We start from the raw sequence: 23,308 nt of genomic DNA on the forward strand, positions 1-23,308 counted from the left end.
CAATTTTTTTTTTAAATCTGAATGTTCTTTATGAAGCCGATCAAGGCATTAACCCATACAGGTTTGGAACGAAATGAGTTTTTCATTCATGGGTAAACTATTCCTTCCTTTAGGTCTTGATTATCTTCAAGAGACATGTCACATATTGAATTAGACTGGCAATAGAGCAGAGAATATTGAACCTGAACATTTTCAACATTTTCATCCAGCATTGAGAAAATTAAGAAGTCAACACAAGTTTAGTAAAAAAAAAAAAAAAAACATTTTAAAGAGGAGTCTTAGTTTGTTCCATCAGTGCAGGCCATAAACAAGATATAAGGCAGTAAAACCATATGTAATGCATAACAAATCAAATCAAAATATTTTTATATGAGATGCTGCATACAATATAATGCTATGTTTTTTATAAGAAAATGTCTATGCCTAGGTTGGCTTTTCATGTAGAAGCTTGGAAACCACAAGTAAATTCCTCTCGAGTGGTTAAAAGTAACATAAGCTGAGAATACTAGTTTAAGCATAGTTGTGATTGTCAAATGCTTATGAGAGCAAGCTCTGAGACGTACACTGCCTAGTCGTCCACAGTCAAGTCTGGGCTATAGTTTAGAAGGTCAGAGGTCACAAGAAGGTCCCGGGAGCGTCCTCTCAAGTTCATAACCTCATCCAGCAACCTCAGGGTCAAGTCCCTGCTCTCAGGCTCCTCAAGTAGAGGCCAGTCCAGCAGCTGAGCACTGGAGGGGAGAGCAGGCAGACCCGGTTCATAATCCTCTAGTGGATTGGGATAGAGAAGCAGACGAAGAGAAGGGATTCCTGCTGCTGTACGGGCCAGGGAAAGAAGTCCCATCCTAGATAGCGGGTTTAAGGCCAGTCTTAAGCTACGTAAAGCCCGACAGCAGGACAGGGAGGGGAGAAGAGCTCCCAGTAGAGTGTCTGAGAGGCCACAACCACAAAGTGAAAGCTGAGACATGGAGCTTTCAGCTTGACCTAAGAGACGGCGCAGCGAGGGCAGGGACGATTCATCAAGCCTGTTCTCACTCAGGTCAAGTTCTCTTAGGAAAGAAGCATGCTGACTGCAGGAGAGGTAGGCCAGATCAGTGGAGGTCAGGCACAGGTAAGGCAGCTCCAGTACCTCCAGGGGCTGGGAAAGAGAGCTACAAACAAGAAAATGAAAACATGTGCCAAGTTCATCAAAATCTTGTTTTTATGTGGTTTTGAATACCATTTTGAAAAAGGGCTTTCAAATTAATTATTGACTCTAAAAATATAATGCAAAAAGTAATAAGATCCTTTGACCCTGAATACATTGAAGCGCTTTCATATATATCATGTATGTATGTACATACACATATATATTTGAGAGCATATGTGTGTGTGTGTGTATTTTTGTTCATTATGATATTTTGATATGACAATTGCATCCCCTTGATATTGGCTTTAAAAAAATGAAGTTAATTCAGGAATTAAAAACATGCTCATCATAGAAGAGGTGTATTCATCATAGTATGTATGAATTGCATTTTGAAAGGTTTTTTTTTTTTTAAGGGCATCAGTGCCATTGACCCTCTGACTAAAACTGGTGTGTGTATAGTAGGAGTGTATGAGTAGATATGACAAATGCAGCGGTGTAAACCAACATGTGTATGTACCTGAGCAGCAAGCGCAAGTGTCCTGGAAGTCGTAGTGCAGTCAGGCATAATCTCTGCAGTCTCTTAAGTGAACCCAGTCCTTTAGACATGTCCTGTAGTGCCCCCTGCTGGCCAGGCTGTGTGCGTTGCAAGTCCAAGTTACAGTAATGTAGTCTGAGAGAGTGAAGCTGAGGGAAGGGAGCTAACAATGGAAGTAGCATAGCCAGGCCCGACACCCCGAGGCTGGAGTAGCGGAGGTCCACCCCGAGGAGATCCTGCTGAGGCAACAGACCCAATAAGGAAGCTATAGAGGATGCTGAGAGTTCCTCCACACGAAGGTAGCGGCAGTGGAGTTGCAATTGACCCAGTTGACTAAGGGCATCACGGACGCGCTCCCAGGAACGGGAATTGATAAATAAGTCAGCCCTGACATGGAGCACAGCTACCTCGTCCCATTCTTGGTCACATAAGCTACCGTTATTACTGCTAGTGTTCGATTTCACCTCAGATGAAATCTTTCTCCTCTGGATCTCCATCCTCCTTCTGACACCCTTCACTAACTCAACTTCTGGTAACGTTTGTTCATTAGTTCTGCACTCCATTTTCCCTACTACTTCCACTTGGTGTCCTCCCAGACTCCCTTCACCATTATTCCCGCACCCTACAGTGCCCCTGTCTCGTTTGATAGCACTCCGGTCGCGCTCTGCTTCCAGACCCCTTTTTCGCTCTCGTTCACCATCTCTCCTGTGAGCCCTGGAGGCAGCAGCTCGAGCTTGTAGCACCATTGAGCAGAGGGCAACAGTGAGGGACCATCCACCCATTGAGTCTTCAACTCTCCCATCCTCACACTGAAGTCCACTGAGATCCAGCACCTGAAGGCAACACCTAGTAAGGGAGGCAGGTAGAGAGCTAGTAAATAATGTTTAAAAAAAGAGAAAATATATGAAACACTTGATATAACCAACACAGAAAAAGAGTGAGACAAAGAAGACAAATTGAAAGTGAAATCTATTTGAGAATGCATATATATTTATGTATACAATACACTCACACACGTATACATATATTTTCAAATTACATTTTAATGGCTAAAGGGGGACATTCCTTTTTCTTTTTACTCTTAACAATATTCACAATATTACAACTATATTAATGTAACGATATTCATATATTACTGTGATGGTAAAGCTGGATTTTCAGCATCATTACTCCAGTCTTTAGTGTCACACCGTCAGAAATCATTGCTGAAAAATGTTTTATTATTCAATGTTGAAAACTTCTTTGATGAATAGAAAGTTCAAAATAACAACATTTATTTGAAATAGAAAAAGATTTCCATTTCAAATAAATGCTGTTATTTTGAACTTTCTATTCAAGAATCTTGAAAAAAAATGTATCATGGTTTCCCCATTTTCTTCAAGATTATTTGATAAGTAGAAAATTCAAAATAACAGCAATTTGAAATATAAATCTTTTAGGATATTATAAATGTCTTTACTCTCACTTTTTCCTAAATAAAAAGTAATAATTTTCACACAAAAAATAGTATATTGTTGTCGATTGGTAAGGTGTCTGTGTGTATTTAATATATATATATAAATTTAAATTTAAATAGACAATAAAAGTCACCATCCAATCAATAACCCATATTTATTTGTCATCCACATGTGCTTTATTAACATGTTTACTGCCAGTGTGGTTAAAGGGGGCATCACATCTCTACCTATATTTATCCATGCTGTCAGGTCGTCAGAGACATGTCACATGAGACATGCTGTGAAGATTAAATTCATTTCTATTTATAGCATGGCACTGACCTCGTCTCTTTAATTGCACATTTTTTCATTCAAATGGAAAAGGGTAATTTAGAGATAACATCCATACCTCTTGTCCGTCAGTCCCCTGACCACAGCCAGCAGCAGAGCCTGAACGCAGAGGCGGTTCGGAGGGCACTTGCCCGCCCTTCTGCTGCCTCCCACAGTCAGTGTCCGCTCAGGCCATCGCTGGACGAGCTCGCCGACGGCTAGAGGACGGCGGTGAGAGAAGGCGGCGTCCAGCAGCGCTCGGTAGAGCTCCCTCGGCACACAACTTAACCAATGCGGCGAAGAGCTGTGGTCGCTCACCACCTCCCGGGCGCACAGGTTCACCAACGACAGAACCATCTGCGGACGGCAGGCATCCGAGATCATTACTTGACACGCAAATCACATGGCAGATGTGATTATTAAATAATAATAAATAAATGAAAGATCAAATACCTTTATCTTTTAAGAACGCCTCCAAAGCACCTCGGTGTTTCTAAAGCAACTACAAAACGATCTCCCCCATCACACTGTAATCCTGCATAACTACATGTTACATTCAATTAGACTTGTTTAACAGGCATCTGAATCTCGCGAGCGTCTTAAATGTCTAGTAAACCTAAATATAGGATTAAATATGCTCAACCATAAGCGGGTTGTAGATGATTATGCTTGCTTTATATAAGTGGAACATCAGCAACGGCAAGTAAAATACACAAATATGTGAGATCGGTATGAATCTTACAAATTATTGTAATCTCCGGATTGTTTTTCCATGCCTCTCCGACCGATGTTTACGACATCATCGAAACTGAACATAGTCGCCCTTTGATGACGCAAAAAAAAAAAAAAAAAAAATTCTTTGGCGACCATCCCTGGCACGCAGCAACCAGCAACAATAATTTGTTATTGGCAACGAAAATTATCACACAGATAACACAGCCCAAAATAAAACATGAGTAGTTATAATTTATTATATTTAGATACTTTACTTGATTTAACTTGATGTATCAGCATTAATACCACAATCAACTAATTGAATTGGTTTAGTTTTGTCAACTTGAAACTAATCCTGAAACCCCGAGTTTGTTCAACTACTATCATGGTACAGGCCTATGTTCTGGGTGTTAGTTGACGTTTGGGAGCATTTCAAAAGACACTTAAGTTTGTTTGTTGGGTGATGTAGTTGGTTGTTTATTTATGGAATAGAACAAATAATCATGTCTGATTTGTCTCAGTCACTACACACACAATACCTTGTTACCTTTTGATTTTAGTTTTCAAATTTTGAAATAACTAATTTTTTTTCATTGATGCCTCCTTATATTCAAATCATGCATTATTTCTTAAATGACAGTATCAATTCAGGAACGCTCATAAAGCAGAAGATTTCAGGTATCAAACACAAAACTATAGTTTTATTGTCACAGATGCTCAATCATCCTTAATCTAAATCCTAAAAGGCTACAAGAGACAGATTTCATTCACATATTTCTTTCCGTGTCAACACTGTTTGAAATTTCACATTGATATGAGAAATGATTATAAACCGGTTCAAATACATCAGCCTTGAAAGCTTCAACAATATTTGGTTCAATATTACCTTTCAACTATGCAAAATTAACAAGAGTTGGTAAATTCATGTCAAAGCCAACATTAGGGAAAGTCAAAAACAAATGGCAGCAACAAAATGTGAAATTTGCAGACATTTAATAAAAAAAGATCAGTGCAGTGTATACTAAAATAGATGAATTTCAGATAATTAAGCTTAAACAAAAACAAAAAACTTTATAGTTCAACCATATATAAAGATATCAGGCAAATAAAAGTCTAAAATGTCTACAGCTCATTTGCAAGAGCATGGTGCCAACAATGCCAGGGTCATGGGATTAATGGAGTACCTGTTAGTTGCTTCAGATAAAAATATCTGCCAAAAACACACAAAAAGCTTTCATATAGGCAGACAACAGATTAAATTAAATGACAAAATTCACATACACAAGCTTCAAACCTTACATTTAACTAATCCCCCCCTCCTCCCCCCTCCCAGCCAGCAAATTATGAAAACAGTAGGAGAACAAATAAAACGGAAGGGGCAAAAATGGTGCTTGTGCAGTCTTTGTAGTCCAAAGTGTGCTAAAAAAACAAATGTCACACATCCCATTTCCGCTGCCAGAATGCTGGTGTTTGAATGTGACTATCTTTCATTCCTGGGAGAACTGGTTTTATTTTCTCAGCCTCACCAAAGCCTAAACGAGTCCATGTCAAACATTGTCCAAGCAGCTCTCCAGGAGTTCTTCTCAGCCACAGTCTTTGATCTTCTTTAGGGGTAAATGGGAGGGAGGTGTAAATACCTCTAATTTTTTCCCCTCCTCAGTCCACAATGAACAATTAAAAATTAAGCACACACAAATTTTAAAAAATCCCCAGAAAATAAAGTTTTTTTTGTTTTGTTTTTCTTGAAAAAAGAAAGAAGAAAGTGGGTGCAAAGTTATCGGTGAGGCCCTTTGGATGAAGCTCAGGTTGTCATCCCTGAGGAAGCTTTAGACGCACAGAGCTCTGGGGAACCTGCAATACAGAGCAAAAGAAACCACTTTAAAAGTCTATTGCAAACAATTCATTGCTGAAATACAAGTAATACCTTGAAGCACACTGAAACATACTAACTTGCTTACTTGTAATGGGTCCTGCAAACCATATCTTTATAAGGTTTATAAAGATTGCTTCATGAAAATGAGCTCACCTGTCTTCCATGAAGCTGTCCACTTCCTCTTCATCATCATCCAGCTCCATGTCCAACTCATTGTCAAGGCCACTGCAACCATAACTACTGAGGACACTGAACAGAAGTAGATGACGTTACATTTTTTTTATTATAATAAAATGAATAAAGCGTGTACTGTACAGTGAGTGATTACTGACCTGACTGAGCGGCAGGTGAAGAATACAATGCGTTTAAGTTTCTTGTTGTAGAAGAGGTAGTTGAAGGACCACAGGCTGCCTTCCTCACCGAAGGGGTCAGAGTCGAGGTCTGGGTTGTAGCTACAAACAAAATAACAATGACTTCTTAAAATAGATGTACAGAACACATTTAAAGGTTTGAAAATGTTTGTTAGACACCTCTACAACTGGGGGCAGGGGAGGGGAGAAATTATTTCTTCACTCTTCACACACACCTATAGATGTCACAGCTCTGCAGGTTTATCTCTTGGTCAATGGCATTCCACAGTTCTGGGCCTAAAGAGTTAAACTGCTCCCCTACAGCAGAATAAAGGCTGCTGTTAACAGAGTCAGCCACCTGGAGGACACAAACATGAGTCTTAAGAAACAAACATGGAAGAAGAGCTAGACCAAAGAAATCATAGTTTCTGAAATGTCAAACAAATTGATCATTAATTGATTAAAATGAATCCAGTTTTATTACAAGAAGCCACATATCTTTCAGTTTATGGGACCTTTTGAATAATTTCAATTACATTTTTAAAGTGCATCCAAATCACCAAAGTACCTGATATATAATATCATCGAAAAGTGCAATGATACAGAACTCTTTTTCTTTACCCAAGCAGATGTGTTATCATGATACAATGGAAGCTAGTCATACTAACCCAGTTAGCGCTGGGCTCTCGGCTGAACTCATGGGCACGGGCAGCACTGAAGTCATAATCGGGCCGGAACGACTCGTTCAGGGTGGTGATAAGGTAGAACAAAGTCTTCCTGCAACACTTATCACTTAATGGGTTCTCTCCATCCTCTCCACTCTTCCCCAATCTAAAAGAAAGCGCACAAGAGAGACTGTGAAGTGCAACTGCAGTAGCTGAGGTAAAGCTTATGGTTGTGTGTTAAGGCTTACAGGTTAGGGCTCGGAGCGCTGCTGGACTGAGGGGGTGACAGAGCTTCTAGTATGTGTGGCTCCCCCTCCTGACAGAACTGCTTAAACATGTGCTTGTCATCACCAGCCATCTTACACGAGTAACTCTCGATCCTACAGGTAGCAAAAGAGAAAGGGAAAAAGAAAATGATTTGATTGTTTGTTCATCTGTACAATCATTACACAAAAATATTGCCATATATAATATATTGCTTGGGTTTTATAGAATATATGATAAACATTGTTGTATTGCAGTGTTCAAGACATCTGCCTTGCTTGCAGGGCTTTTTCAAACCTATACTTTTAGGCTCAGCTAAAATATTACAAGTGTAAAGCTAAGAGGGAGGGCATGGGAATATCGTATGTTTATCTTTCTGGCTTATGCAAGAGTGTCCAAGTAACACTCCACAGACAGGCTTATTTATAGTTGAAGGGCAAAGGCTATAGCAGGACACAGAGTGTCATATGACTCAGGACGCTGTAGCCAGCTTACTGCAAGCAGTGTTAAAGCTCAACAAATCAGTGGGGAAAAAAGCAAACAGTGGTGTACATGAGTGTACTTGGCTGCTGCGTGTAAAGATCCGTTTGAGGGAAGACACGCCACACCAAACTAGACAGTTTGAAATTAGGCCTGTAACAAGATACTGATTGTGACTGTTCGCAAAATAGAGATGGTACCAAGGCAAATGCATGGGTTATGTGTGCTTGACAATGCCACTGTGAGCACTATTAAGAGGTATATACACTGATACTGACATCTGTGCTCAGGGCTGCCACATTTGATCTCTCTGTACCGTACTCTGCGCTAATCCAGTGACATGATTAAATGCCAAAGAGGCTGGCAGCGAATATGAAACTCAGCTGTGTTTACATGCACCCCTAAATAGCCACACTGGTATGTGCTAGTTAGAGGATACTACAATCTGCGTCACGGCAACAACAATCGCGTCTCAGGGTATATCATCATCTTGGTAACGGACCCCCTTGTCCTTACATAACACCTTGACAAGGTGAATGAAAATACATTTCCAGTTTTAAATCCAACACCAAATAACGAACCAAGAAACGTGTCCAATATTGAAAACCCAAATTAAAATGGTTCAATATCCATTACATTGTGACTGATGATTTGAAGTCGTTAAAAGTTTAAAACTACTGGTATATTAAGAGACACACAGTGGCTAAAATGATGCACTTTTTTTCCCGTGGTGGGTAATATTGCGGTTATCGTTCTGCAACTTTCTTTCTTTTGAGTGCATCTATCAGATGCAGGTTCCTGCACCGAGACCAAACATGCTATTGTTTTCGGAGTAAAAGCTAAAACACTGATGCACATGACGCTTTTTGACACTACAATAACCACAGGAAGAACGAAAGCATGCATTTTTGTTGATGTGTGAAAGGATGTTCAGCAGAACAGACAATTGAACTTTAACACATTATTAAATCTAAATCCCATTACACACAATCTAAACCCACTTCTTTTTGACCAAAGAATTTCCATGACTTTTCCACTTGTTTGTGATTATTACTGTATAAGGATTCTTAATATTTGTTTACAGCGATTGCACTCACAAAAACAGATCCGTCTTCATTTACTCATGTTGTTCCAAAACACAAATGTAGATATAATAAAACGAAACCTGAGAGATTTGATCCTTCATTGAAAGTCCTCTCAAAAAATCTGAGTTCATTATGAGATCATAAATGTAACCCAGAAGAATTGAGCAGATTAATCTGCTGTATCAAGTCTTCTGAAGAGACATGATTGCTTCATATGAACAGATATAATTATTTATTTGTATATAAATGTTGACCAACATATGCCACACAGAAAACATTGATTCATAAGAATTATTGTTACAATCTCTTGCTAACTTTTTAAGAGTCACAGTTCTGGATGAATGGACTTTCAATTGAGGGACAGAACTCTCGGGTTTCATTAAAAATATCGTCATTTGTGTTTCAAACAAGAACAAACTTCTTATGAGTTTGGAATGACATGAGGGGGGAGTAAAAACTATTTTCATTTTTTGAACTATTTTCACTGACTTTGCAAAGTCTAAGTCTGCAACACAACTTTTCCCTTATATTTCCTTGTTTTATAAATCACAATTCTTGGGCTAATAAGTTTAAAGAAAACAGAAATGCTCAAGATTATTCCAAGTTCATACCTGCCAAGGATGTGAGCGTCTCCAGTTTCAACACACAGCTGGGAGCTCAAGGCCTCAAAAAGGGAATTCTCTAAAAGCTTCATTGCTGGAAAACAAAACACACACACACTTAACAGAAACCGAGCATCTGTATTTCATTGTTTGTCAATAATCTGTTACAATACAAATAATTTATTAAAGGAACTAGTGGTATCACGTTCAAATGAAACTGCCATGGAGATGCTCAAGAGTAAACAGTTCGGCTGCGTCTAGTGTTGCTTATTTACATACAAAGTTCACTGACTCCCGTTTAGTGCGTTATAAAAAAAACATAAAAAACTACATTCACTACATTAAGTCTACATGAACACAATAAAAAAAATACCATATATAAAATTGCATCACTGGAACAAAACCGACGGATTATTTGTTGACTTCACATATGAAAACTGTAAGAACAGTTATCTGACTGTCGTCCCCTCCCCCTAACAACCCACTTCCTACTTTATAAATCGACCTGGGCGTATTGGGTTAAAAAAAAGAAAAACAAGACTAAAGTCGGGGACATTTTACTGACAAAAATAGTTAACTAAACAATATTGGATAATGAAAGAGATAACGTTAAGTTAATTGGTTTAGGTGATAAATACATTATACCATTTACATTAAACAACATCTAGCTGCTACTGACTTACGTTTGACGAACTAACTTAGGTTGTTAATATTGACGATTTATAAATCACAGAGTATGTTTTGTTATGCTTACCTTTCCTGTTGCAATGTCACTTTCAGATTTAAAAATCGGGGTGAAAAGAGCAGTGGGATCGGTTCACAGAAAGATCTGTTGAGTTGTTGCCCAACTCAAAACACAATACAAGCTAAAATGCTCTGGCGCCTACGCACGGTGCGGGGCAGCAATAAATGCGTTGCAGTGCGAATTTAGTATATTTAAAAAAGACTCGGTCGAGACTGACATATTCTGCAGGCGTTTTCTCTTATCGCAAAGCTTCGTATTTCTACTAAACGCAACATAAAATTCAGCGATTGTGTCGAGCTCCAAGACAGCAACTGCAGCAGCATCCCCTTATTTGACCTAGAACAAATATATCTTCTGAAAACGAGATAAGCGTCGCTTTAAATGGCGCGACTTGATCAAACGATGGTCAAATTACCACTTGAGACCTATCGTTAACGATTATGCGTTCTGATTCTTGCGTTATGTCCGTAAGAATATCGAAAACATCTAACGACAGACTCTACATCCGAAAACAGTGCACAAGCCACGCCTCTTAGCAGTCATTTCCGTTGATATTGATAATGACCACACCCACTTAAGTGTTTAGTAAAATAACATGGACACTTCTATTGGCTGTTTAGTCTGTCAATTAAATGTACTAGTCAATTCAGGTGGAATGGTCACATCATTTAAATCCAAAGAGCGACTAGCCTTTTCTGAATTCTTTGTAAAGTGTTTATTTTAAGTCGAGCGAAAAAAAGTTAAATGTAAAAAAAATTAAATACAGATTATTTAGGCACTATATGCATATATTTCGAGAAGGTGTTTAACAGTTACAGGTGTTTAAGTGGAAATATGTGTCGATTAGGACGTAACGTTAACCATTTTATGGTTAAAGTGACTAAATAAAGCAGATTTCTTACTATTATTTATTTTAGCGTTTTTAAAATAATTTTCTCATAATGAATCAAAATGAATAAATACATTCCAAAATGTAAATGCAAAGATGTGTAACTAAATCCATTAATGTTACTGTTTCGTAACCTGATTACGTAATTCACAGACCTGCAAATAAATGGAACAAACCAGGCAGTAATAGCTAACGTTATGGCTGGTTAAATATTTACCATGGTTTTACTACAGTAATCATGGTTTAACAGTGGTATTTGTAGTTGTGATCATGAAAGCATGAACCTGAAACAGTATTTTTGTGCAACCATATTACTCTGTAATCACCACAGATGCATTACAGTTATGTTTCATGAGAATTTTTTTTAGCTTGGCATGGAAAATTGGGATATCCCCTAGCCTAGATCAGATGAGAGAGCAGTGTGGTTTGAATGTGTGTTTTCAACAGGAGGCGCAACGTCTCTCATAGAGTGTAAAATGTCTGTCTCCGCTTGAGCCGTGTTTCTTCCTGCTGTGACGCTGGCTGGACTGCCCTCCATCTGAAACTAAAACAAAGATGACAAGGCCGCCACTTCTTGGTAAGTGTCCGGATCGGAGAGTTACAGGATATCTCTTAGCATATTAGCGAACAAAACCCGGCTGGTACTGGGGTGTCAACACGATATATCCCGTCAGTCGGCAGCGGCATGTCGCTGAGCTCAGGCGGGTGGACTCACACACCTCCGCCGGCCCAGTCCTCATCGTCTCATCTCGGCCATGAGGCCTCGCAGTCGGCCTGCAGCACTGTTTTGATGTCAGTGAAGGTGTCAGTATGCCACTCCGGTATACGTCCACTCTGTCTCCCGGGCGCCGGAGACGAATCTCTCCGTCTTCAGCTGAGCATGGACCCGGGGAAGGCAGGGGAATTCCGCCTTGCGTTAAGGGACATCAGCGGAACAGCGACTGGACGCAGTGTGGTGAGGAAATGTCGAACTTGCCCGAAGTCTCAGTCTGCTGTGCTTTGAACACTGGATAAAAGCTTAGAAAAAAAACGCAACATCGATAGTATATTCATTCCAGAAGTATCTGCGTAGTCATTAATAGCGCTTCCCTGTGGCTGATATAGAGTTCACACGAGTGAATCACATGTTGTTTTGCCAGTCTTTGTTGTTGAAATCCACCCTCCACCCCCTAAATATGTTAGTTTGCTGAGAGCTAAGAGTCATAAATAAACTTTAACGGTCTTCACGCTAACGTTACCTATAACGTTATCCACTTTAATAATGTTTAATTTCTGTAATCACTTTCATTTGCTGTAATAGACTGATAGAAAGAAAGTGAAACTGTCCATCATGAGAATTTGTAGATATATGGACGTCGTTATGGTTTCTGGTTCCAGAGACCCCGGTAAATACATGAATGTAATAATAATAATAATAATAATAATATAATATAATAAAACCTATTTTAGACCTATAATTTCCCTTTGAATACATGTAATGTAATGTTTAATTCTTTATCCCTCTGTTTTAAAACTATCAGGCATACTCTTTCAAAATTGTGGTTGTTATCCAGGAATTGTATTATTTGGGGACACTGTGACCAGTTATACATCCAATTACATCCTACATCCTGCTACAGTTTACAAACTACAAGTTCAGAAAATCATAGCATGTGAAAATTATGTTTAATACCCAGGGTCTTTGAGATCCCAAAGAGAATTAATATCATTTTGAAATCTCAGTACTTTCATTCTCATCAGTGTTATCTTTGCAAAACAACATGTACCCAATGAATGTAACAAATTATGATACAACCAGAATAATGAAATAGGCGAAGAATGAAATTTTGAATCAGTACATGATAAGTTTTAAATAGACTAGGTCATTTATTTGCTTGTGAGAGATAGATATTTCCTGGACTATAGCATTTCAGTAGTCAAATCACTGAGTTTTGTTAAAGTAAAAAAAGTCCCCCATCATATTTTTGTGGCTCTCTCTGTTTTTTTTTACTTAGTCAATTGCTGAGTTTGATCTCAAGACTGTTCACTATGAAATCAAGTCCCCACAGTGCCATGAACTGAGTTTGGCAACCCCACCACATGACCGTATCACTTTCAACTTCCGCTGTGAGCAGGAAGCTCAGGAGTGGGCCACTGTGGTGATGTCATCGCTCCGTGAAGCACATAGAGGTTTGCCTTCCTTCTGCTTTCTTCCAACTGCTTATTGTCAGTTCTGTTCATTTATTCATTTTCTCTAGTTTTATATACATTTTCCTTTGACTTTTACTGTTTGTTCTGTGCTTATAAACCACTATGTCTCTTGGTCATTATTTCAGTGGTGATTAGTTCCTCCACTGAAGAAGGAAACCTACCTCCCAAGCCTCTGGATTCACAGAGCAATGCACCCATGCCACATACAGGTAGTCATTTGTTTTCTTGTATTAATTTTCTGCTCACGATCAGCTTGACCCTGTTGCCAAACAATAAACAATGTGTCAATTGTCTATTATGCTGACAACTGCTTCCATTTCCGATTCTACCCTCTATCCCTCTCCTTTCCCATCCAACTTTCTCATTCTTGTCCTTATTCATTTTCTCTCTTTCTTCTTTTCTCTCTAGAGGAGATATGTGCGGAGCTGGTTAGCGCAATAGAGGCAGGTGATGTTCGGGTGGCGTCTGTCTGTGCATCATCTTTAGCTAAACAGAGAGCTGCTCTGAGCATTCAGCCCTCCAAACATAATTACACTGACACTGAAATAAGGTAAAATACATGTTTACCGACATTGACCCATCAGTTTAACAATGTGTCCTAACCAGATTCATAGCGACAAGTGATAAAAGATGTCTGTTCCATGTTAATCGGTGCTTCTGTCCAGCTGCTGCTGCTGCGACAAATGGCATTACATTTTGTCAGGCACTTGTTTTCGATTTCTATGAAGGTTAGCCCTGATCCACAGTGGTTGCACTTTGGGTGACCCGAGTTCAAATCCCAGCTTGAGGTCCTTTCTAATACCGCCCACCACCATCTCCCTCTTTGCATCCTGTCCCCACTCTTCACTGTCCTATCTGAATAAAGGCAAAACAAATTAAACGAGGGCGAGGGGAGTTTCGAATTGAAAACTAAATGTCAAATACCCAAAGTTCTTCCTGAAAAACCATAAAAACATTCTTTCTGGTAAAGCATCATATTAAGTGTAGAGAGTGCAGGCAAACGGAGAGAAACCGTTTTGATTGGCTCTATTTTGTAATTGAATGTGTCACGTCATGCCCTGTTTTTGCCTTCAGAGTAGACAGAGACATTTTGTGTTGCTGAAATCTTGCTACATTGCACCTGGTTAGGACACAGTTTGAGAGTATGTTTCATAAATCTGTTTTTTTTGTTGTATTTTATCAGTAATATTTAAAGGGATTTTTTACCCAAAAATAAAAACTCCATAATGTACTCACCCTAATGTCGTTCCAAACCTGTTGACTGTGACTTTCTTTCTTCTGTGGAACACAAAATAATATATTTTGAAAATGGACATATAAAACACTTAGACACTTTTCAAAATATCTTCTTTTATGTTCCACAGAAGAGAGAAAGTCACACAGGTTTGGAACAACAAGATGAGTAAACAATTACAGAATTTAATTCTTAGGTGAACTATCCCTTTAATTTACACCAACTCATTTGGTAATCCATCCAACCACTCAAATACACACATTTTTACATGTACACACATATGTTATGTTTCCGAGCCATTCTGATCTCAGCTGATGCATTGGTTTATCACGCAGCCTGGCTGTGGTGGTAGAGGATGCATCCTCTTCCTGTTGTGTCACAGTGAACGTCTTCCCCCACTCCACAATTGGTGCTCTCAAACAACAGGTAGGTGCAGATTAACATTAACCAAATAAACATTAATAACCATCAATCAAATAAACATTCATCAATAATTTTCCAATGCCATGTGATTCTCAGAATTACTGTAATTACCATTTAGCTTTGTTAATGACACCTGTTTTTGCCCTCTAAGGTCTTCACAGACTATGGTTTTCATCCGCGTGTGCAGCGCTGGGTCATCGGCCAGTCTTTGTGCTCTGATCATCGCTCTCTTGCTTCTTATGGAGTTCAGCGAGATGGCGACACTGCGTTCCTTTATCTCATTTCTGCCCGTCAGGCTCGAGTCAGTCGAGGGCTGTACCAACAAGATCAGGAAAGTGCTTTACTCATGCCAGCTTTGGTGCCAACGTCTAATCAGCCGCACCAAGAAGCAGTAACCAATGGGCCAGCAGCGCTGAACACAGCCTCAAGGCCATACAGCACCCTGCCTACGAGACTTCATAGCAGCCATAATACTCTGAGTGTGTATGCGCAGACACTAATACACACCGTGACCACAAAAGGCCACCAATCAAAGTCATAACATGCATTTACACACAGACCAATTTTAGTTGGGAATCTCAATATTTCTGCTAAATTATAAGAAATGGCTACTAAACCAATCATTTTGTTCTCAATTCTTTTTTGTATAAAGTCTTGCACAATTTACAATTTTGGTATATAACTCTCAGGCAACAGTCCTGGAGGGACAGAGAGGTTGGGTTTGAGCGATATCCATGACCTGATCAACCTTGAGCTCCCGCAGTTGAATGAAGCCCTGGCGCCCAAAAGAACAAGCACACAGGTACATGCTGTTCAAAATAATGTTAACACACAGAACAAAACAGAAGTTTTCCTACAAGATAAAGCGCTAACATTTCATACTATTGAGTCTTTAATGATATTTAAAACAACTCTGTGAAATACATATCATTAAAACAGCAAGTATATTATAAATGCATAGATGTACTTGTATGATGAGATTATGGTGCTTATTTGAATCATTGTTTTTGTGGGTATGTAGCTGGGATGGGCCTGCCCAACTTGTACATATATTAATAAACCGACACGTCCTGGCTGTGAAATGTGTAGCGCAGACCGACCTGAAGGCTACACTGTTCCCGGCAACTACAGACCAGACGCTCTGGAGCTACGACGCATTCAGCAGGAAAAAGAAGCAATAAGACAGTACCAACAGGTGAGGCTTGCAAAATACACACATAATTGCCCAGACTCAGAGCTGATAGTAGTTTAAATTGAGAAAGCTATGAGCATATTTTACACAATACTTCTGCCTGCTTCCACCAGTATATTCCACTGTTTTGATGCTTGTGAAAATCAGTGAGAACAGATGAGATTGGCATCTTTCTTTTGCTTTTGGCTTATACAGCTCATGCACACCGACCATTTTACATCTTCACTCACAATCAATATAGTTGTTTTGTTTGTATTTAAATAAATCAAATGAAATGGAATACGATTTCATTTTATTGATATTTACTGAATTTTCATTTCATGCCGACTTTATTAGATTCAATTTAAAGTGTTTAAGTGTTCAACAATTTAATTTCAGTAAAAAAAAAAATCATCTCATTTGTTATCCTTTAGATGTTTTATTTTTAATATATTTTATATTTTTAATTATTTTTATTGTATTTCCCATCTGCGACCCATATTTTTTAGAAATTGTCATCAGTCATCGAAAAGCCCATATTGGTTAACCGCTATTCAGGAGCTACTTTTAGTGATCTCTTAGGGTTTGTGAGCTCTGATTGACTCCTCAGTCTGAATCTCTTCTCTTTTGTCTCTATTTCTTTTTAAGGAGAAAAGGAGAAGAGAGGAGCTGAGGGGCAACAACTCACTACTGCACAACCTCGACCAGGACTACTGACTCGCCCACACACACACACACACACACACACACACACACACACACACACACTCACACTCACACTCACACTCACACTCACACTCACACTGCATAGTCTTGACACACTCATACTGCAAATGCAACCTCCGTACCAACATCCTCCAGTGTACTGCACAACTTGTATACGCCTGAACAATTTACTGCTAATCAATTTGATCCATGTCAAGCTCATCTATTCAAATAGCACCTTTTCAGATCACTTGCAAAAGCTAAACATTTTGACCCATTTTAAAAACATCTATGTAATTATACACTGCAAATATTCCATGTTTCAGTCATACAGGAAGTCATTTTTATAATATTATGGCAAATAAATGTATGATGCTGTTACTTCACTTGGTCTAATAAGATGCCCCCAATTGTTGAGCTGTCTCAACTAAAATAAAGTTTACAACTTTATTCAGGTACAGACTCTTTTAATGGGCAAATGCCTCATGCATCAGATGATGTATTGTATATCTTTGTAAGTAGATGTAAGAAATGAAGAAATGACTGCACAGCTCTTGCGCAGTCTAATATTGTTTGACAGATTCTTGTAAAATATTTTGACACTCATATATTCAAGATCTGAATTATTTTCTAGTCTTGGAATTTTTGAAGTGACAGTTTTCAGTTCAGAGATTATAGATCTCTTAACTAAGAGAAACTGTTTTGAACTGTTCCAGCATGATTTTTTCTGTGATGGGTCATCCAACAATACACTTTTTTGTTTGTTAAACATTAAACACCAACTTTTGCTTACCACGTCCACAGAAGTAACTTATCGTACATCACTTCAAGATTGCAGCTGTTCACACAAGCAACATGCATTTTACACCAAAGTTAAAACTAACATGGAATGAAGAAGAGAAGCAAAATAGTTTTGGTAAATCTAAACCTATGTGAACAGTGTCTGACATGTTAAACCTGTGAACAGTGTTGCAAAAACCTTTGACTCTGTAAATGCATGCATGCGAAGTAAATACATCTGATAAACATGTTTTCTGCTACAGAATTTTGCACTTAAAAGATATGACTTTGTGAAAATGTTGTAGGTAGAGAGAATTTTTGCTTATGCTATTTATTTAGATGACAAAAATATAATGAGAGAACATTCGATAAGTTACTCAATGAGTACTGGCAATTAATGCGTTATGGATAAAACATCTGCTTAATGAGTAGCCCTAACTAGTGTGAATGAGAAGGAACCAGAAGAAGACGTCTTCATTGGTTCAGTTAGGGCTGTGATGTAACATAACTTGTTTGTCTGCTTGACTGTGGGCTTGATTCTATTATGATTAAGTCATGTAAAATAGCCTTGAAATGAAGAAAGACAAATGGCTATGCAAACAAACTATGTGACAAACTCAAATAAAGGTCTTTTAATAGGTACAAACCATTTAGATCTAGGTGTGTGACGTTTTTTCTATTTACAGTTCTGGTATGTTTTAAAGTATATAAGTGTAAGGTATTTCATACATGATATATTTAATCACGAAATGTATGTAAGCTATATTTTATTTATTGCAAGTGCATATATATATTTTTTTAATGTAATTTGGCTATAATGTTGTTTTACAGTGTTCATGTATTTACATCAATAGAGTTATTATAGTTAGCCACATGTACTTTGTGTATTTTTTTAAGCTACTTGTAATTACATAAACCTCTTGTTAGTATAGTAATTAATTATAGTAATGTGTAATATTACATTATAAAAAATATTTTAATTATTAAAATGCTTTTAAAATATGTAAAATGGTGTCCCCTCAGATGAAATCCTGCAGACGCCCCTTATATAGATGTTATTATTACTGTTTATATATATATATATATATATATATATATATAACAGTAATAATAACAATAACCACACACACACATGTGTAATATATATATTACATATAATATATATATTTAATATACTTTAAAATATATTTTATTTGTGTTATGCAAAGCTGAATTTTCATTAGCCATTTCCCCAATCTTCAATGTCAGATGATCCTTTAGTAATCATTCTAATATGCTGATTTATTATCAATGTTCAGAAATCAGAAATGCCATCGGGATCTTGTAGGCATTTAGACCCTGTTCCCGTCACTCAGGAGTGACAGCATGTGCTGTGTGTTTTCCTCACACAGGCTGTCTCTTCAGTTCTTACAGCTTCTCTTTCTGTGTCTGTAGGCCAGAGAAGCAGAGCGCAGGGAAAACTTTGCACGTCTGGTGCAGATGGACGGACAGGATCTGGTTCCTAACCCAGAGAGAGTGGAGTGCAGGATCTGCTATGTGGAGCTCGAGTCTGGCGAGGGAGTCCTGCTCCGAGAGTGTCTTCACTGCTTCTGCAAGTGAGGAAGACTGAGAGTGTGCCGCTGGAGCACATTTACATTTACTGTTCTGTATTTGTCATGCAGTAGTTAAGAAAACTGTTTTTCTATGGGTAGAGAGTGTCTGCGCTCTATGATTCTGATGTCGGAGGACCCTCAGGTGGCATGTCCATACAGAGACGAGGCCTACGCCTGCGACTGCATCTTGCAAGAAAGAGAAATCAGAGCTGTGAGAACTTTCATTTGTTCTGCTTTTCATTTGCCTCTTTGTCTACAGAACTACAGGAGAAATACATAAAATGGTCAAGAATGGTATTCTGGAACTGTAGGTGGCTCTGGCTTTAACCATTTTCTTGTAATTACCTTATTAGGATAATTAACATCAGTTTCTTATCTTTGTTGTTCCACCCATCAAATGAAAAGTTACTCAAATATAAAGATTCACAAATTAAAAGAAGTGCCATCTCAAAAATGGCTTCTAAATTCTGTTTTTTATAGGCAAATATCTTGCCTTTTAGGAACAAGCACCTGACACTCCCCAAAAAATATGATAATGGTTGTCGTCATTAGCCCCACATAATCTCCAACAGCTGACACTACTACAGTTTTTATTCATTTTTTGAATTAGTTTTATATTTTCATTTTTAATTTCATTTCAGTTTTAATTTAGAAGTTTTAGTTATGTTGTTGTGTTTTATCATTTTTGTAGTTTTTAATAATTTTTGTTTCAGTTTTATTTGTAGTTAAGTTAAACTAAATGAACATGAGAAATGTTTCCTTTTTGAAATAAGTTTCATAAGTGTTTTTCAGGTTTCATTTGAGTTAACGATTATTTTATTAACAAAAATGTTTCTTCATGGTTTTAGTTCAATTACTAGTATTTTTATGCCAATTTGTGCCCTGCGTGTTTTCCCTCCGCTCTCTCTCCCACACAGCTGGTGTCAGTAGACGATTATGAGCGCTGGTTGCAGAGGGGTCTGTCTGTTGCAGAGTCTCGATGTGAGGGCAGTTATCACTGTGCTACTGCAGACTGTCCTGGCTGGTGTGTTTATGAAGATACTGTCAACACTTTCCACTGCCCAGTGTGCAAAAAACACAACTGCCTGCTCTGCAAGGTATGTCTGCATGTCAAATGCACACTGAAATAATTATGTGTACAATTTACTCTAGGTTTTTGTTTCTCTATTAGGTTCTCATTAGAATAGGAGGTGAATGACTTTGGCATATTAAACATAAAAACTAATTTAGTTTTTCCTTTACTTAGGCCATTCATGAAGGGATGAACTGTAAGCAATATCAGGATGATCTAGCAGCTCGCGCCATCAATGACTCTGCAGCTCGGAGAACAAGAGACCTGCTGAAGGTCAAACACATACTAATCCAGATCCTTTTCTCTTATCAAAGCTCATGTTAAGAAAGGTCCTTTGGCATGTTCTTCAGATGACATCATCTTAAACCCACTGCATTATTGCAGTTGAAAGTGCTAAATGTTCATATCTCTTTTTATTGTCTTCTGTCCCCTCACTCACACATGAACAGACTCTTGTTAATTCTGGAGAGGCGATGCATTGCCCTCAGTGCGGCATCATTGTGCAGAAGAAGGAGGGCTGCGATTGGCTCCGCTGTACTGTCTGCCACACCGAGATCTGCTGGGTCACCAGAGGACCACGCTGGGGGCCTAAAGTAAGACTGGGATATAAGCTTTACTCTCTGGCTCCATTGGGTATCATCCCTCAGAAAACAAGAGCAAGCATAGTGTGTAATGTAGGTTTCATTTCTAAAAGCTACGCTCCGGCAGTTAAAGCATGCCACGACGGACGGTTATCATGACAAAGCAATACATACCATGACTTATAGATTTCAAAGAATCATTGTTAATTGTAAATATCTAATAGTTGGAAACAGAGATTCATGTATTTCTCACTTCAGGGTCCTGGAGACACAAGTGGAGGCTGCCGCTGCAATGTCAACAAACAGAGATGCCACCCAAAATGTCAAAATTGTCACTAAAGGGATGAGTAGCCGACAGAGAAGGAGGTACATGTAAGAGAGAGAGCGAAGTGTATTACATCATGATAGACATACACTTTTGAGTGTGAACTGACATATACTGTCCACCTGTGTAAGCTTTCAGTTCAGTTTTCTGATGCTGAAATATAGAAATGTGTAGGTCTGTTGTACAACAAATGTTGCTAATTATTTCAAAAATTCACAGAAAAGCTTTAAATTCACTCAACTGTATGTTACATAACAAATATCACCTCTACTATGAAAGCATTTTATTTCGAATCGGCTGCAAAAACGTTTTGAGTGTTACCAAGCTACAACTGTTCAGAGTTGAGACAGAATCGTTACTTGAATTAGGGTGCTTGAATTAGTGGTTTGGAAATGAATTATTCTTTCGAACCAATTCTTTTTAATGATTCAGTCAACAGGTTCACAGATCACTGGTAAATCACTCATGTAAAACTGTGATGTGGGTGGCAGATTGGAACTTTAAGCAACACAGAATTGAACATTCTACACAGCCTAAATCAGAAACATTAACTAAACTATATATATTTTAATAAAAAAAGAAAATGTTTTTAAACATTTTTTTAAATCTCTTAATAAAAAAAATGTAAAAACTTTTTTACCAATCTGATCAAATGATCCCCGAAGGACAAAAATAAAGCTATCTGAAGCTGCCGATGGAAATGAAAACAAGGGAATCGTTACAATGCACTTACACAAATACTTTTGTCTTGTCTTAATCTTAAAGCTATACTACACTGTTAAGACGTGTTACTGAAAGTGCCTTTTCTTGCCTGTTTTTGTCTCAAAGTGATGTAACCACTAACATTAGCAATCGTTTTGCAGTGTTACATTATTATTATTATTTTACATAATGTACTGTATGTTGCTGTTGTTGTAGATTTGTGATCCAGGATAATTTGTGTGTGCAGTGTTTTCCCTCCACATTTCCTACGAACCAAGAGATATTGTATTTTGTGCATTGTATGTTGCACATTTGTTCATTAAGTTTAACACAATTGAGTATGGGCTACTTCTTTAAGATGTAATAGTTTGTTTGTAAGTTGGATGTGGTTAATAACCCAGCTATTTAGTATTGTTTTATTGTTACATTGCAATGCTATGCTAAGTTGATTAGTAGTAATGGTCAAGAGCAGGGACCTGAGGCTTGTGTGGGAAATTCACAAGCCTGATATAAGCCAAAGGACTGATGTCACTTCCAAAGCTTTGAATCTATGCACTGAAAAAAAAAAAAAAAAAAATGTCAGCACCCAAAGCATTTACTTATGCAACTAAATGAACATTTCAAGAATGTTTCCATGAGTCAAAGTCATTATCTGAAACATAAAAAAAAAAGAAAAAAAGAAATTATATATATACCAAAACCTTTGAGATATATATATATATATATATATAATCTCAAAGGTTTTGGTTCACTTTTCCCCCCCAAAGCATTTATATTGACATTGTAACTGAGAATCCAATGAAAGTATGCAGTGTGTTTGTACAATTGCAAAACAGTGAGGGCCTGTACATCCATTCTCATGATAATGATTAAGAACCTCGGTAGCACTTTATTTTACAGTCCTGTTCCCCATGTACATACTATGTACTTATTATAGTAATTGCAATAACAGGGGTATTAACTAGGTACTAACCCTGAACCTACCCCTACACCTAACCTTAACCCATGTAGTTACCTTATATTAACCAGTTCTTAGGTAAGTACACTGTAAGTACACGCAAGTGCATGTACTGTAAAATAAAATGCTTATGTTCAAATATGTGCACTATGAAGTTCAAGTAGAGTGTACCTGCATGTACCACAGAAGAAAAAGTGAATGACAGAAAATTTACAGGTCTATGCATTTGCAGAAATATTAACACTTTAATCAGTAGAATAATCTGACCTCAGGGTTTGCAAGTCTTAAAGAGTGCCTTACAGATTACAGTACTGAGAACCTGTCGTTACAATATTTAAAGCTGTTTAGAAATTCTCATTACATATTTGGTTTAATTTAACATGCTTCATATTTGGTTCTTAAAAAAATTAAACAATAATTACCAAACTGCATTGTATTCAACTGTTTTGTACTTTATTCACTGCTGGAATTGAAATGCATA

The 23,308-nt window shown here is 37.9% G+C and overlaps 3 protein-coding genes across 3 annotated transcripts; 1 reads left to right on the plus strand and 2 right to left on the minus strand.

The window, feature by feature from the left end:
- Positions 1–248: 248 nt before the first annotated feature.
- LOC309491400 (leucine-rich repeat-containing protein 14) lies at positions 249–4,250 on the minus strand. Its single transcript, XM_082160826.1, has 5 exons — positions 4,170–4,250; positions 3,881–3,970; positions 3,507–3,784; positions 1,644–2,507; positions 249–1,148 (listed from the first exon to the last, which is right to left on the minus strand). Exons 3-5 carry the CDS (start codon positions 3,782–3,784, stop codon positions 569–571), a joined length of 1,722 nt encoding a protein of 573 aa, XP_082016952.1. The 5' UTR covers positions 3,881–3,970; positions 4,170–4,250; the 3' UTR covers positions 249–568.
- Positions 4,251–4,813: 563 nt separating this feature from the next.
- On the minus strand, positions 4,814–10,701 carry maf1b (MAF1 homolog, negative regulator of RNA polymerase III b). Its single transcript, XM_082162211.1, has 8 exons — positions 10,215–10,701; positions 9,470–9,554; positions 7,278–7,409; positions 7,033–7,195; positions 6,601–6,722; positions 6,347–6,466; positions 6,168–6,263; positions 4,814–5,992 (listed from the first exon to the last, which is right to left on the minus strand). Exons 2-8 carry the CDS (start codon positions 9,550–9,552, stop codon positions 5,968–5,970), a joined length of 741 nt encoding a protein of 246 aa, XP_082018337.1. The 5' UTR covers positions 9,553–9,554; positions 10,215–10,701; the 3' UTR covers positions 4,814–5,967.
- Positions 10,702–10,904: 203 nt separating this feature from the next.
- Positions 10,905–23,256, plus strand: shrprbck1r (sharpin and rbck1 related). The gene is made up of 14 exons (XM_082162163.1): positions 10,905–12,049; positions 13,089–13,263; positions 13,410–13,493; positions 13,693–13,834; positions 14,854–14,944; positions 15,093–15,420; positions 15,631–15,743; positions 15,963–16,136; positions 19,032–19,192; positions 19,289–19,400; positions 20,107–20,286; positions 20,436–20,534; positions 20,711–20,854; positions 21,101–23,256. Exons 1-14 carry the CDS (start codon positions 11,780–11,782, stop codon positions 21,179–21,181), a joined length of 2,154 nt encoding a protein of 717 aa, XP_082018289.1. The 5' UTR covers positions 10,905–11,779; the 3' UTR covers positions 21,182–23,256.
- The last annotated feature ends 52 nt before the right edge of the window (positions 23,257–23,308 follow it).

Source organism: Leuciscus leuciscus (assembly GCF_965113295.1).
Source record: "Leuciscus leuciscus genome assembly, chromosome: 2".
Classification (NCBI taxonomy): Eukaryota; Metazoa; Chordata; class Actinopteri; order Cypriniformes; family Leuciscidae; genus Leuciscus; species Leuciscus leuciscus.

What these genes read in the sequence shown, in the direction of transcription:
- LOC309491400 (XM_082160826.1), bottom strand. Translation starts at nt 3,784, where the DNA reads ATGGTTCTGTCGTTGGTGAACCTGTGCGCCCGGGAGGTGGTGAGCGAC. An exon ending in AGGGGACTGACGGACAAGAG is followed by an intron (nt 2,508 to 3,506) that starts GTATGGATGTTA and finishes CTCCCTTACTAG; the next exon opens with GTGTTGCCTTCAGGTGCTGG. An exon ending in CACTTGCGCTTGCTGCTCAG is followed by an intron (nt 1,149 to 1,643) that starts GTACATACACAT and finishes TCTTGTTTGTAG; the next exon opens with CTCTCTTTCCCAGCCCCTGG.
- maf1b (XM_082162211.1), bottom strand. Translation starts at nt 9,552, where the DNA reads ATGAAGCTTTTAGAGAATTCCCTTTTTGAGGCCTTGAGCTCCCAGCTG. An exon ending in AGCGCTCCGAGCCCTAACCT is followed by an intron (nt 7,196 to 7,277) that starts GTAAGCCTTAAC and finishes GCTTTCTTTTAG; the next exon opens with ATTGGGGAAGAGTGGAGAGG. An exon ending in GAGAGCCCAGCGCTAACTGG is followed by an intron (nt 6,723 to 7,032) that starts GTTAGTATGACT and finishes TGTGTCCTCCAG; the next exon opens with GTGGCTGACTCTGTTAACAG.
- shrprbck1r (XM_082162163.1), top strand. Translation starts at nt 11,780, where the DNA reads ATGTCGCTGAGCTCAGGCGGGTGGACTCACACACCTCCGCCGGCCCAG. An exon ending in TTGGTGCTCTCAAACAACAG is followed by an intron (nt 14,945 to 15,092) that starts GTAGGTGCAGAT and finishes TTGCCCTCTAAG; the next exon opens with GTCTTCACAGACTATGGTTT. An exon ending in CAATAAGACAGTACCAACAG is followed by an intron (nt 16,137 to 19,031) that starts GTGAGGCTTGCA and finishes CTGTGTCTGTAG; the next exon opens with GCCAGAGAAGCAGAGCGCAG.